Source organism: Blennius ocellaris (genome assembly GCF_963422515.1).
Source record: "Blennius ocellaris genome assembly, chromosome: 15".
Taxonomy (NCBI): domain Eukaryota; kingdom Metazoa; phylum Chordata; class Actinopteri; order Blenniiformes; family Blenniidae; genus Blennius; species Blennius ocellaris.
Genome location: NC_137664.1, coordinates 457,269 through 469,768, shown reverse-complemented (window position 1 = coordinate 469,768; position 12,500 = coordinate 457,269). Strand labels below are relative to the sequence as shown.

Genomic DNA, 12,500 nt, shown 5'->3' with positions numbered 1-12,500 from the left:
TCTCTCTTCACCTCTCCGTCACCTCTCTTCACCTCTACGTCACCTCTTCCTCATGTCTCCGTGACCTCTCTCTTCACCTCTCCGTCACCTCTCTTCACCTCTCCGTCACCTCTCTTCACCTCTCCGTCACCTCTCTCTTCACCTCTCCGTCACCTCTCTTCACCTCTACGTCACCTCTCTTCACCTCTACGTCACCTCTCTTCACCTCTCCGTCACCTCTCTCTTCACCTCTACGTCACCTCTCTTCACCTCTCCGTCACCTCTCTCTTCACCTCTACGTCACCTCTCTTCACCTCTTCCTCACCTCTCCGTCACCTCTCTCTTCACCTCTACGTCACCTCTCTTCACCTCTCCGTCACCTCTCTCTTCACCTCTACGTCACCTCTCTTCACCTCTTCCTCACCTCTCCGTCACCTCTCTCTTCACCTCTCCGTCACCTCTCTTCACCTCTACGTCACCTCTTCCTCATGTCTCCGTGACCTCTCTCTTCACCTCTCCGTCACCTCTCTTCACCTCTCCGTCACCTCTCTCTTCACCTCTACGTCACCTCTCTTCACCTCTCCGTCACCTCTCTCTTCACCTCTACGTCACCTCTCTTCACTTCTTCCTCACCTCTCTCCGTCACCTCTCCGTCAGCTCTGTCCTCTCCTCTCCGTCAGCTCTCCGTCAGCTCTCCATCACCTCTCCGTCAGCTCTCCTCTTGTTCTAACACTCCAGGTCTTCTTCCTCTCAGGAAACGACTCGCTGCTTATTTCTGATTCTTGATCCTCTTTTATTGTTGCTCTCAGTCTCTGTCATCCTTCCTCCAGTCTATGGTCAGTCTATAGTCAGTCTATAGTTTGTCTATAGTTGGTCTATAGTTGGTCTATGGTCGGTCTGTGGTCGGTCTTCAGTGTTCTCCGACGTTTCCTCTTCATCAGCAGGTTGAGCTGCTGAGCTACACAGAATAAAAACTGTCTGTCTGTCTCTGTGTCTGTCTGTCGGTCGGTCTGTAGACAAGAAGAGCCCCACGGTTCCTCTGAACGTGTCGGACCAGAGACTCCTGGAAGCCAGCCAGCAGTTCCAGCAGAAACAGGGGAAGGGGACGGTGGACGTCTGGTGGCTGTTTGATGACGGAGGTCAGTCTGTCTGTCTGTCTGTCTGTCTGTCTGTCTGTCTGTCTGTCTGTCTGTCTGTCTGTCTGTCTGTCTGTCTGTCTGTCTGCTTCACATGAGCACCGACACCTGATTCCACACTGAAGTAACCAACAGCAACTAGTTGTGGTCCTGCAGGTCTGACCCTGGTCAGTCTGAGTGTCCAGGTCTGACCCTGGTCAGTCTGTGTGTCCAGATCTGACCCTGGTCAGTCCGTGTGTCCAGGTCTGACCCTGGTCCTGGTCCTGTGTCTGCAGGTCTGACCCTGCTCATCCCGTACCTGCTGACCAACAAGAAGAGGTGGAAGGACTGTAAGATCCGGGTCTTCATCGGAGGGAAGATCAACAGGATCGACCACGACCGCCGAGCGTGAGTACCAGAGACCTGCTGGTCCGAGACCCGGACCCTGTGACGTCTGGCTTTCCTGACCCTGACCCTGACCCTGATCCTGACCCTGACCCTGATCCTGACCCTGACCTTGACCTGGATCATGATTCTGACCTTGACATAAACGCTAGAGGTTGTTTCTCTGCAGGATGGCGACGCTGCTCAGCAAGTTCAGGATCGACTTCTCTGACATCACGGTGCTCGGCGACATCAACACTAAACCCAAGAAGGAGCAGTAAGTCTCATCACGCACCTCCGTCACTCACCTCCGTCACTCACCTCCGTCACGTCACAGGACTCTTTCACAGATTTTACATCATGAACACGACCGTGTGCTTGCTCACACCTGGTGGTCAAACACTGACACCTAGTGGTCAAACACTGACACCTGGTGGTCAAACACTGACACTTAGTGGTCAAACACTGACACCTGGAGGTCAAACACTGACACCCGGTGGTCAAACGCTGACACCCGGTGGTCAAACACTGACACCTGGAGGTCAAACACTGACACCTGGAGGTCAAACACTGACACCTAGTGGTCAAACGCTGACACCCGGTGGTCAAACGCTGACACCCGGTGGTCAAACGCTGACACCCGGTGGTCAAACGCTGACACCTGGAGGTCAAACACTGACACCCGGAGGTCAAACACTGACACCTAGTGGTCAAACACTGACACCCGGTGGTCAAACACTGACACCCGGTGGTCAAACACTGACACCCGGTGGTCAAACACTGACACCCGATGGTCAAACACTGACACCTGGAGGTCAAACACTGACATCTAGTGGTCAAACACTGACACCCGATGGTCAAACACTGACACCTGGTGGTCAAACACTGACACCCGGTGGTCAAACACTGACACCCGGAGGTCAAACACTGACACCTAGTGGTCAAACACTGACACCTGGTGGTCAAACACTGACACCTAGTGGTCAAACACTGACACCTGGTGGTCAAACACTGACACCTGGTGGTCAAACACTGACAGCCGGTGGTCAAACACTGACACCTAGTGGTCAAACACTGACACCCGGTGGTCAAACACTGACACCCGGTGGTCAAACACTGACACCTAGTGGTCAAACACTGACACCCGGTGGTCAAACACTGACACCTGGAGGTCAAACGCTGACACCCGGCGGTCAAACGCTGACACCCGGCGGTCAAACGCTGACACCCGGCGGTCAAACGCTGACACCTAGTGGTCAAACACTGACACCCGGTGGTCAAACACTGACACCCGGCGGTCAAACACTGACACCCGGAGGTCAAACACTGACACCTAGTGGTCAAACACAATGTGCTGCTATATTTTGGTTGATGACTTTAAGGCAAATGATTTTATCGTCTGGAAAAAAACGACCCGAAGTCATAAAGTCCAGAGGAATTTTCTCTGATTCGTTCAATATCCTGGTCAGTTAATCCAGGAAGCAGAGATATCCTGCTATGTTAATCCTGCTATGTTAATCCTGCTGTGTTAATCCTGCCGTGTTAATCCTGCCGTGTTAATTCAGGTTCAGTCCAGGCCCCTGGTACTCCAACATGGAGGCACACAAACAAACCTTCATGGCAGCAGAGGGTCTCTGCTGCCCTCTGCTGGGCCAACCTGGAAACACAGGAACTCTGGGAAACCGTAACCAGGGAATAACTGACGTGTGTGTGCGTGTGTGTGTGTGTGTGTGCGTGTGTGTGTGTGCGTGTGTGTGTGTGTGTGTGTGTGTGCGCAGCGTGGCGGCCTTCGAGGAGATGATCGAGCCGTACCGGCTGAAGGAGGACGACATGGAGCAGGAAGCTGCTGAGAGGCTGAAGAACAACGAGCCGTGGAGGATCACCGACAATGAGATCGAGCTGTACCGGGCCAAGGTACACACACACACACACACACACACACACACACACACACACACACACACACACACACACTGATTCATGTTGTTGTTGTTCTTCAGACCAACCGTCAGATTCGACTCAACGAGCTGCTGAAGGAACATTCCAGCACGGCCAACCTCATCGTCATGTAAGTGTGTGTGTGTGTGTGTGTGTGTGTGTGTGTGTGTGTGTGTGTGTGTGTGTGTGTGTGTGTGTGTGTGTGTGTGTGTCCCTGGTTGTGACTGTGTCCCTGGTTCTGCCCGTCCTGCAGAAGCCTGCCGTTGGCCAGGAAGGGTGCGGTGTCCAGTGCTCTCTACATGTCCTGGCTGGAGGTTCTGTCCCAGGACCTGCCCCCCATCCTGCTGGTGCGAGGAAACCACCAGAGCGTCCTCACCTTCTACTCCTAGACTCCTCCTGGATTCCTCCTGGAGTCCTGGAGCCCTCCTGGATTCCTCCTGGAGTCTTCCTGGAGTCCTGGAGCCCTCCTGGATTCCTCCTGGAGCCCTCTTGGTGTCCCCCTGGAGTCCTGGAACCCTTCTGGATTCCTCCTGGAGTCCTGGAACCCTCCTGGATTCCTCCTGGAGCACTCCTGGAGTCCTGGAACTCTCCTGGATTCCTCCTGGAACCCTCCTGGATTCCTCCTGGAGTCCTGAAACAGAAGCACACCCACACACTTCCAGTCCAAAGCTCACAGTGCATCACACACACACACACACACACACACACACACACACACACACACACACACACACACACACACACACACACACACACACACTCCACCCTGATGAAGTCTGCAGGAGACGGAGGGAAGTGAGCTTGAGGGTGGAGCTGCTGGAGGCTTCTCCACCCAGCTCCTTCCTATTGATTCAGCCCCCCCCCCTCTCTCTCTCTCTCTCTCTCCCTCGCTTGCCTCCCCCCTCTCTCTCTCTCTCTCTCCCTCGCTTGCCCCCTCCCTCTCTCTCTCTCTCCCTCGCTCGCCCCCCCTCCCTCTCTCTCTCTCTCCCTCGCTCGCCCCCCCTCCCTCTCTCGCAGCATTAATATTTTACTTTCCTCCTGCGCTCTGTGGTTCACTACAATCTGGACTCCGTCATGATGTGGTGGAGTTCATCTGAGTCGGGGGAGTCGGGGGAGTCGGTGGGAGTCAGTAGGAGTCGGTGGGAGTCAGGAGTCGTTGGGAATCAGTGAGAGTCGTTGGGAGTCAGTAGGAGTCGGTGGGAGTCAGTAGGAGTCGGAGGAGTCGTTGGGAATCATTGGGAGTCGGGGGGAGTCAGTGGGAGTCGGGGGAGTCAGTGGGAGTCGGTGGGAGTCAGTAGGAGTCGGAGGAGTCGTTGGGAATCAGTGGGAGTCGGGGGGAGTCAGTGGGAGTCGGGGGGAATCAGTGGGAGTCGGGGGAGTCAGTGGGAGTCGGGGGGGAATCAGTGGGAGTCGGGGGAATCAGTGGGAGTCGGGGGGGAGTCAGTGGGAGTCGGGGGGGAGTCAGTGGGAGTCGGGGGGGAGTCAGTGGGAGTCGGGGGGGAGTCAGTGGGAGTCGGGGGAGTCAGTGGGAGTCGGGGGGAGTCGGGAGCAATAATCAGCCAGGTGTCAGTGAAGCCTTACGATGTGCCTTCCAGTCCCGTCACATCAGTCACTCCAATATGATCCCTAGTTACTGTAGTTCACTTAAAACTAGTTACTTTTTACTTTTATTGACTTTTAATGTGACTTTTTCCTTTTTGCTATTTATGCGAGTGGATTTAGCTGAAGGTCCACGTTTCCTTCCTCTCCAGCTCTGTCCATCTTAATCAACGTGTTCTCTTCTGGGTTTGTGGTTCTTCACCTTTCAGTCTTCCGTTGGATTCCGGTCGCCCCCGGCGACGCGGTCGCCCCCGGTGACGCAATGTCTGTCAGCCGGCGGCGCCTGAACGAAGTGTATCTGTGTGAAGTGTTGCTCATTAAAGATGTGAATCTAGTTTTTCATGAGCCTGTGAAGTGGACTGAGTCTGTGTCTCTGTGCTGCTGCTGGACGAACCGGGTCTTTCTGCCCTCAAACTCTCTGGCCTTAACTCACAACCCGGCGATTGTCACCAGTTCTTCTCCTGCTCAAAGCCTCACAGCCGGAAACTGTCTGTCTGTTACCGTCTGTTACCGTCCGTCTGTATCTTTTCATCTGTAATGAATGCTGTGTTCTGTTGCTCTCCATCCCGGACTCTGCTGTTTCTGTCCGGTTCACTGTCCGGGTGTTTCTGTCCGGTTCACTGTCCGGGTGTTTCTATCCGGTTCACTGTCCGGGTGTTTCTGTTCAGTTCACTGTCTGGGTGTTTCTGTTCAGTTCACTGTCTGGGTGTTTCTATCCGGTTCACTGTCCGGGTGTTTCTATCCGGTTCACTGTCCGGGTGTTTCTGTTCAATTCACTGTCCGGGTGTTTCTATCCGGTTCACTGTCCGGGTGTTTCTGTCCGGGTGTTTCTGTCCGGTTCACTGTCCGGGTGTTTCTATCCGGTTCACTGTCCGGGTGTTTCTGTCCGGTTCACTGTCCGGCTGTTTCTGTCCGGTTCACTGTCCGGGTGTTTCTGTTCAGTTCACTGTCCGGGTGTTCCTGTTCAATTCACTGTCCGGGTGTTTCTGTTCAGTTCACTGTCCGGGTGTTCCTGTTCAATTCACTGTCCGGGTGTTTCTGTTCAGTTCACAGTCCGGGTGTTTCTATCCGGTTCACTGTCCGGGTGTTTCTGTTCAGTTCACTGTCTGGGTGTTTCTATCCGGGTGTTTCTGTTCAGTTCACTGTCTGGGTGTTTCTATCCGGGTGTTTCTGTTCAGTTCACTGTCTGGGTGTTTCTATCCAAGTGTTTCTGTCCGGTTCACTGTCCGGGTGTTTCTGTCCGGTTCACTGTCCGGGTGTTTCTTTTTCATAGTTTTTTCTTCCATATAATTTGAGTACATGAGATGTTCACATCAAATGTGTCCGTAGTGCGCCTGTAGTACGCCTGTAGTACGACTGTAGTACGCCTGTAGTACGACTCACCTGCTGGTACAGAAACAGTAGCTCGAAGTAAGACATGTACAGACAACAGGACTTGTCCCAGAGAGTCCCCTCACCCCCACCCGACCCCCGTCCCCCTGAGCGTCCTCCACCCCAGTGGGCGGAGCCAGGAGGGAGGCGGGACCGAGGACGGCCACCAGGGGGCTCGGGGGGGGGGGGGGTCTTACTGCATCGTCACCCAGAATCTGTAGGAGGCGACGTGGAGCACAGAGGGAGGCTGGCCTCAGCATGGGAGACCACCAGGTCCTGGTCCTGGTCCTGACCCAGGTCCTGGTCCTGGTCCTGGTCCTGTGGTTCTGTTGTGTCACCAGCTGTTCTTCGAGGACAGGAAGTGTTTTCCTCAGACGTTTGGTGTCTAAACTTGTAGAGACTAAAACCTGTAGAGACGACCGAACCTGTAGAGAGAGACGACTGAACCTGTAGAGAGAGACGACCGAACCTGTAGAGAGACGACCGAACCTGTAGAGAGACGACTGAACCTGTAGAGAGAGACGACTGAACCTGTAGAGAGACGACTGAACCTGTAGAGAGAGACGACTGAACCTGTAGAGAGACGACTGAACCTGTAGAGAGACGACCGAACCTGTAGAGAGAGACGACCGAACCTGTAGAGAGAGACGACCGAACCTGTAGAGAGACGACCGAACCTGTAGAGAGACGACCGAACCTGTAGAGAGACGACCGAACCTGTAGAGAGAGACGACCGAACCTGTAGAGAGAGACGACCGAACCTGTAGAGAGAGACGACCGAACCTGTAGAGAGACGACCGAACCTGTAGAGAGACGACCGAACCTGTAGAGAGAGACGACCGAACCTGTAGAGAGAGACGACCGAACCTGTAGAGAGAGACGACCGAACCTGTAGAGAGAGACGACCGAACCTGTAGAGAGAGACGACCGAACCTGTAGAGAGACGACCAAACCTGTAGAGAGAGACGACCGAACCTGTAGAGAGAGACGACCGAACCTGTAGGGAAACGACTGAACCTGTAGAGAAACAACAGAACTTGTGGAGAGAAACGACCGAACCTGTAGGGAAACGACTGAACTTGTAGAGAGAGACGACCAAACCTGTAGGGAAACGACTGAACTTGTAGAGAGAGACGACCAAACCTGTAGGGAAACGACCGAACCTGTAGGGAAACGACTGAACTTGTAGAGAGAAACGACTGAACTTGTACAGACGACTGAACCTGTAGGGAAACGACTGAACCTGTAGAGAAACGACTGAACTTGTACAGACGACTGAACCTGTAGGGAAACGACTGAACCTGTAGGGAAACGACTGAACTTGTAGGGAAACAACTGAACTTGTAGAGAAACGACTGAACTTGTAGAGAGAGACGACTAAACCTGTAGAGAAACGACTGAACTTGTACAGACGACCGAACCTGTAGAGAAACCACAGAACTTGTAGAGAAACAACAGAACTTGTGGAGAGAGACGACCAAACCTGTAGGGAAACGACAGAACCTGTAGAGAAACAACAGAACTTGTAGAGAAACAACAGAACTTGTAGAGACATGGTATCCATCTCTGCTCAACAGTTTTTCACGACAGCATGATGACATGATGGGAGGCTCCTCTTCCTCCTCCTCCTGCCCGTGCAGGTTTGCAGCCTGACCTTTGACCTTTGTCTCGGCCTTCATGGTTCTGCCGTGAAGTGTCACTTTGTACAGTTCAGACATATTAGATATTTAACCGACGATCAATATATTTATACGTATTTACTCCTGCAGGAGGCGCCAGACAAGAGAAACCAAATGTTTCTGGAGACCGCACAACCAGTGTGTGTGTGTGTGTGTGTGTGTGTGTGTGTGTGTGTGTGTGTGTGTGTGTGTGTGTGTGTGTGTGTGTGTGTGTGTGTGTGTGTGTAAAATAAAGCTCGTCTGTAAATAAACTTAGTCTCTCTGCTTCTTTTCCATTTTTCCTCTTCGGTTAATTGTTTGTTCATTTCTGTCGTTTCCTTTCCTCCACCTGTATGTTTTCCTCCACCCATGTGTTTTCCTCCACCCGTGCGTTTTAGTGGAGGAGAGCGAGGCGACACTGTTTCACAGACTTGATTTTCTAACATTTGAACATTTATGAATCAATACTTTGTACATCTTTACTGCAATAAATCAATAAATGAAATCGATTCCAATTCTAGTGCTTCTCTTTCATCATCAATCAATCAGCATGAGGATGAGGAGGAGCTGATGAAGGTCAGGCTGAGGATGAGTATTGCAGATGTGACATAATTGTAATTAAACTCGTGGTTTCACAGATTAAACTAGTGGGTTAACCAATTAAACTAGTGGGTTAACCAATTAAACTAGTGGGTTAACCAATTAAACTAATGGGTTAACTAAATAAAACAAGTGGTTTCACCAATTAAACTAGTGGGTTAACCAATTAAACTAGTGAGTTAACTAATTTAACTAGTGGGTTAACCAAGTAAACTATTGGGTTAACCAATTTAACTAGTTTGTTAACTGATTAAACTAGTGGGTTAACCAAGTAAACTAGTGGGTTAACCAATTAAACTAGTTGGTTAACCAATTGAACTAGTGGGTTAACTAAATAAAACAAGTGGTTTCACCAATTAAACTAGTGGGTTAACCAATTAAACTAGTGAGTTAACTAATTTAACTAGTGGGTTAACCAAGTAAACTATTGGGTTAACCAATTTAACTATTGAGTTAACCAATTTAACTAGTTTGTTAACTAATTAAACTAGTGGGTTAACTAACTAAACTAGTGGGTTAACCAATTAAACTAGTTGGTTAACCAATTGAACTAGTGGGTTAACTAAATAAATCAAGTGGTTTCACCAATTAAACTAGTGGGTTAACCAATTAAACTAGTGAATTAACTAATTTAACTAGTGGGTTAACCAAGTAAACTATTGGGTTCACCAATTTAACTATTGAGTTAACCAATTTAACTAGTTTGTTAACTAAATAAACTAGTGGGTTAACTAACTAAACTAGTGGGTTAACCAATTAAACTAGTGGGTTAACTAATTTAACTTGTGGGTTAACCAATTAAACTATTGGGTTAACTAACTAAACTAGTTGGTTAACCAATTAAACTAGTGGGTTAACTAATTAAACTAGTGGGTTAACTAACTAAACTAGTGGGTTAACCAATTAAACTAGTGGGTTAACTAACTAAACTAGTGGGTTAACCAATTAAACTAGTGGGTTAACCAATTCAACTAGTGGGTTAACTAATTAAACTAGTGGTTTCACCAATTACACTAGTTGGTTAGCAAACTAAACTAGTGGGTTAACCAATTAAATGAGTGTGTTAACTAACTAAACTAGTGGGTTAACCAATTTAACTAGTGGGTAAACTAATTTAACTAGTGGGTTAACCAACTGAACTAGTGGGTTAACTAATTAAACAAGTGGTTTCACCAATTAAACTAGTGGGTTAACTAATTAAACTAGTGAGTTAACTAATTTAACTAGTGGGTTAACCAATTAAACTATTGGGTTAACCAATTTAACTAGTGGGTTAATTAATTAAACTAGTGGGTTAACTAATTATCCTAGTGGTTTCACCAATTACACTAGTGGGTTAACCAATTAAACGAGTGGGTTAACTAACTAAACTAGTGAGTTAACCAACTGAACGAGTGGGTTAACTAATTAAACTAGTGGGTTAACCAATTAAACTAGTGGGTTAACTAATTAAACTAGTGGTTTCACCACAGTTTAACTCTCTTCTCATGATGCTGCCAGTCTTTGTTACCTGAGCCGACATTGTTCTACATCTTCAATAAAAGACCTGTTAAAGGTCAAAGGTCAAAGGTCTCTCTCTCTCTCTCTCTCTCTCTGTCTGTCTCTCGCCCTTCAGTCAGTTCAGGTTACAAACACCTGTAAGTGAGAACCTCAACCCTCTGAAGCAGAAGCTCACTCCCCATGAATAATTACTGTGTGTGTGTGTGTGTGTGTGTGTGTGTGTGTGTGTGTGTGTGTGTGTGTGTGTGTGTGTGTGTGTGTGTGTGTGTGTGTGTGTGCTTCAGTTCCAGTGTATCAGACCGTCATCATGGACGTCTCCGTGTTGCCGAACAACAACGACCCTCAGAAGTTCCTGCAGTTGGACGTGAGGACGCTGCCGGCATCTCGGGGCCTGTTCCAGCAGGACGTGAGGACGTCTCGGGGCCTGTTCCAGCTGGGAGCCGTAATGTCGTCTCAGAGAACCTGGCAGAACAGGTTGTACCGCAAGGTGGGTCATGGTTCTGTTTCATCTGGTTCTGTGTGGGACTCTGGATCAGACTGACTGTCAGTGATCGACCTGGTCAACCCGAACAAACAGGGACTAGCAGAACAAACAGAGACTAGCAGAACAAACAGAGACTAGCAGAACAAACAGAGACTAACAGAACAAACAGAGACTAATAGAACAAACAGAGACTAATAGAACAAACAGAGACTAACAGAACAAACAGAGACTAATAGAACAAACAGAGACTAGCAAAACAAACAGAGACTAATAGAACAAACAGAGACTAGCAGAACAAACAGAGACTAGTAGAACAAACAGAGACTCGCAGAACAAACAGGTACTAACAGAAGAAACAGGGACTAACAGAACAAACAGAGACTAACAGAACAAACAGAACAAACAGAGACTAATAACTACTAACTGTTAATCCCAGAAGCAGCTGGTTGTGGACGTCGTCGGTAGATTTTAGTTTCTCGGCCAGTTGAAGGACAAAGACCTGACAAAGGTTCCGTCTGTCCCCCCAGAGGGAGTCTCGGTCGGAGAGCCGGCCGGGTCTGTTCCTGCAGGACCGTCCTGTGTCGGTGGACACGTACCTGGAGAGGCACATCACTCCCGTCACACTGACGTCCAACATCAAGACCAACCCGCTGTTCCAGGACACCAAGGCCTCGGACCGCTGGGAGGACGAGACGTCCAAACCTTCCTGGACCGTGAAAGACTACGACTCGCAAACCGTCTACGCACACCTGGCAGACCACCTGAAGGTGTGGAGACCAGGACCTGCTAGAACGGGCTAGAGGTCTAGATTGGGTTGGAGTTCTAGAACGGGCGAAAGTTCTAGAATGGGCGAGAGTTCTACAATGGGCTAGAGTCCTAGAACGGGCAAGAGTTCCAGAACGGGTTTGAGTCCTAGAACAGGCTAGAGTTCTAGAATGGGTGAGAGGTCTAGAACAGGTTAGAATTCTAGAACAGACTAGAGTTCTAGACTGGGTTTGAGTCCTAGAACAGGCTAGAGTTCTAGACCAGGCTAGAGTCCTAGACCAGGCTAGGAGAAGGACAGTTTGTTTGTTCCTGAACAAGGAAGTTCGTCTGAGTTTATTCTGAAGATCCGCCGGTCGTCTTCATCACTTCCTGTCCTCGTCTTGTTTCCAGGAGGACCAGAAGACCCCTAAGGACCTGGACTTCTGGCTGGAGGACCTGTACACTCCAGGATTCGACTCGTTGCTGAGGAGACAAATAGCAGAGGAGAAGAGAAAACGACTCTGTCGAGTCTTTTCCGTGGTCCTGGTGTCTGTTTGTGCGGTTCTGGTCGTGGTTGTACCGACGGTCCTGGTCCTGCAGACCACCTGAGTCTCTGCTGCTTGTCCTGGTGTGAAGAACCAGACCCTCTGACCGGCTGATCGATCTGATCAATACAGACTGATCAGATCTGATCAATACAGACTGACGCCCAGAGAAAGAAGAGCTAAAACTGTCTTTGTTGTAGTTAGATCCATGTGTTGGACTCGGTGCTGCCCCCTGTGGCCAGGAGGTCTAATAAACACTGAAGGTTTCTGATACGGCTTCAAAGTACTTCACCAAGAAGGGGGTCAGTTTTGGACACGACCAGATCCGGTCTGGGACCGGTCCACTGAGGTCCAGGTCTGGTCCGGTCCCAGACCTGGACCTACAGACTGGTGGTCCACTGAGGTCCAGGTCTGGTCCGGTCCCAGACCTGGACCTACAGACTCGGCCGCCCAGACCAGATCCATGGATGGAAGAAAATCCTCCTACTGACTGTTATGATCTGGATCAATGACTTTGTTCAGGAGGAGGAGGAGGAGGAGGAGGAGGAGGAGGGGGAAGAGGAGGAGGAGGAAGAGGAGGAGG

The 12,500-nt window shown here is 49.9% G+C and overlaps 3 protein-coding genes across 10 annotated transcripts in view; 2 read left to right on the top strand and 1 right to left on the bottom strand.

Moving 5' to 3' along the window:
• slc12a2 (solute carrier family 12 member 2) overlaps positions 1-4,705 on the top strand; it is a 35,273-nt gene extending 30,568 nt beyond the window's left edge. The window contains exons 22-28 of one of the 3 annotated variants that reach the window (XR_013936937.1): positions 996-1,118; positions 1,391-1,502; positions 1,669-1,755; positions 3,257-3,392; positions 3,479-3,546; positions 3,670-4,513; positions 4,688-4,705. Coding sequence is in view for 1 of the 3 variants with exons in the window: in XM_080509651.1 (XP_080365777.1) it covers positions 996-1,118; positions 1,391-1,502; positions 1,669-1,755; positions 3,257-3,392; positions 3,479-3,546; positions 3,670-3,805 (662 nt within the window). In the remaining 2 variants the exon portion in view is untranslated. The other 2 variants (XR_013936938.1, XM_080509651.1) reach the window with 2 other exon arrangements.
• A 916-nt stretch (positions 4,706-5,621) lies between these two features.
• On the bottom strand, positions 5,622-8,548 carry LOC308140633 (uncharacterized protein). 6 transcript variants are annotated; one of them, XM_080510483.1, is made up of 4 exons: positions 7,384-8,548; positions 7,104-7,319; positions 6,876-7,063; positions 5,622-6,833 (listed from the first exon to the last, which is right to left on the bottom strand). In XM_080510483.1, the coding sequence occupies exons 1-4, from the start codon at positions 8,102-8,104 to the stop codon at positions 6,591-6,593; spliced, it is 1,368 nt and encodes a 455-aa protein (XP_080366609.1). In that variant the 5' UTR covers positions 8,105-8,548; the 3' UTR covers positions 5,622-6,590. The 6 variants fall into 6 exon arrangements, with proteins under 6 accessions (XP_080366609.1, XP_080366610.1, XP_080366608.1 ...); XM_080510484.1 differs by having other exon boundaries at positions 6,960-7,063; XM_080510482.1 differs by having other exon boundaries at positions 5,622-7,063.
• A 1,903-nt stretch (positions 8,549-10,451) lies between these two features.
• minar2 (membrane integral NOTCH2 associated receptor 2) lies at positions 10,452-11,981 on the top strand (the record flags this gene model as incomplete). The annotated part of the gene is made up of 3 exons (XM_080509841.1): positions 10,452-10,631; positions 11,156-11,395; positions 11,784-11,981. The coding sequence occupies 3 exons, from the start codon at positions 10,452-10,454 to the stop codon at positions 11,979-11,981; spliced, it is 618 nt and encodes a 205-aa protein (XP_080365967.1).
• Between the last annotated feature and the right edge of the window lie 519 nt (positions 11,982-12,500).

Bases quoted from the DNA above. Each gene is read 5' to 3' on its own strand.
- LOC308140633 (XM_080510482.1), bottom strand. From the start codon at position 8,104: ATGTCTGAACTGTACAAAGTGACACTTCACGGCAGAACCATGAAGGCC. The intron at 7,320-7,383 runs GTTCGGTCGTCT...GTCTCTCTACAG, and splicing joins GTTCAGTCGTTTCCCTACAG to GTTCGGTCGTCTCTCTCTAC. The intron at 7,064-7,103 runs GTTCGGTCGTCT...GTCTCTCTACAG, and splicing joins TCGGTCGTCTCTCTCTACAG to GTTCGGTCGTCTCTCTACAG.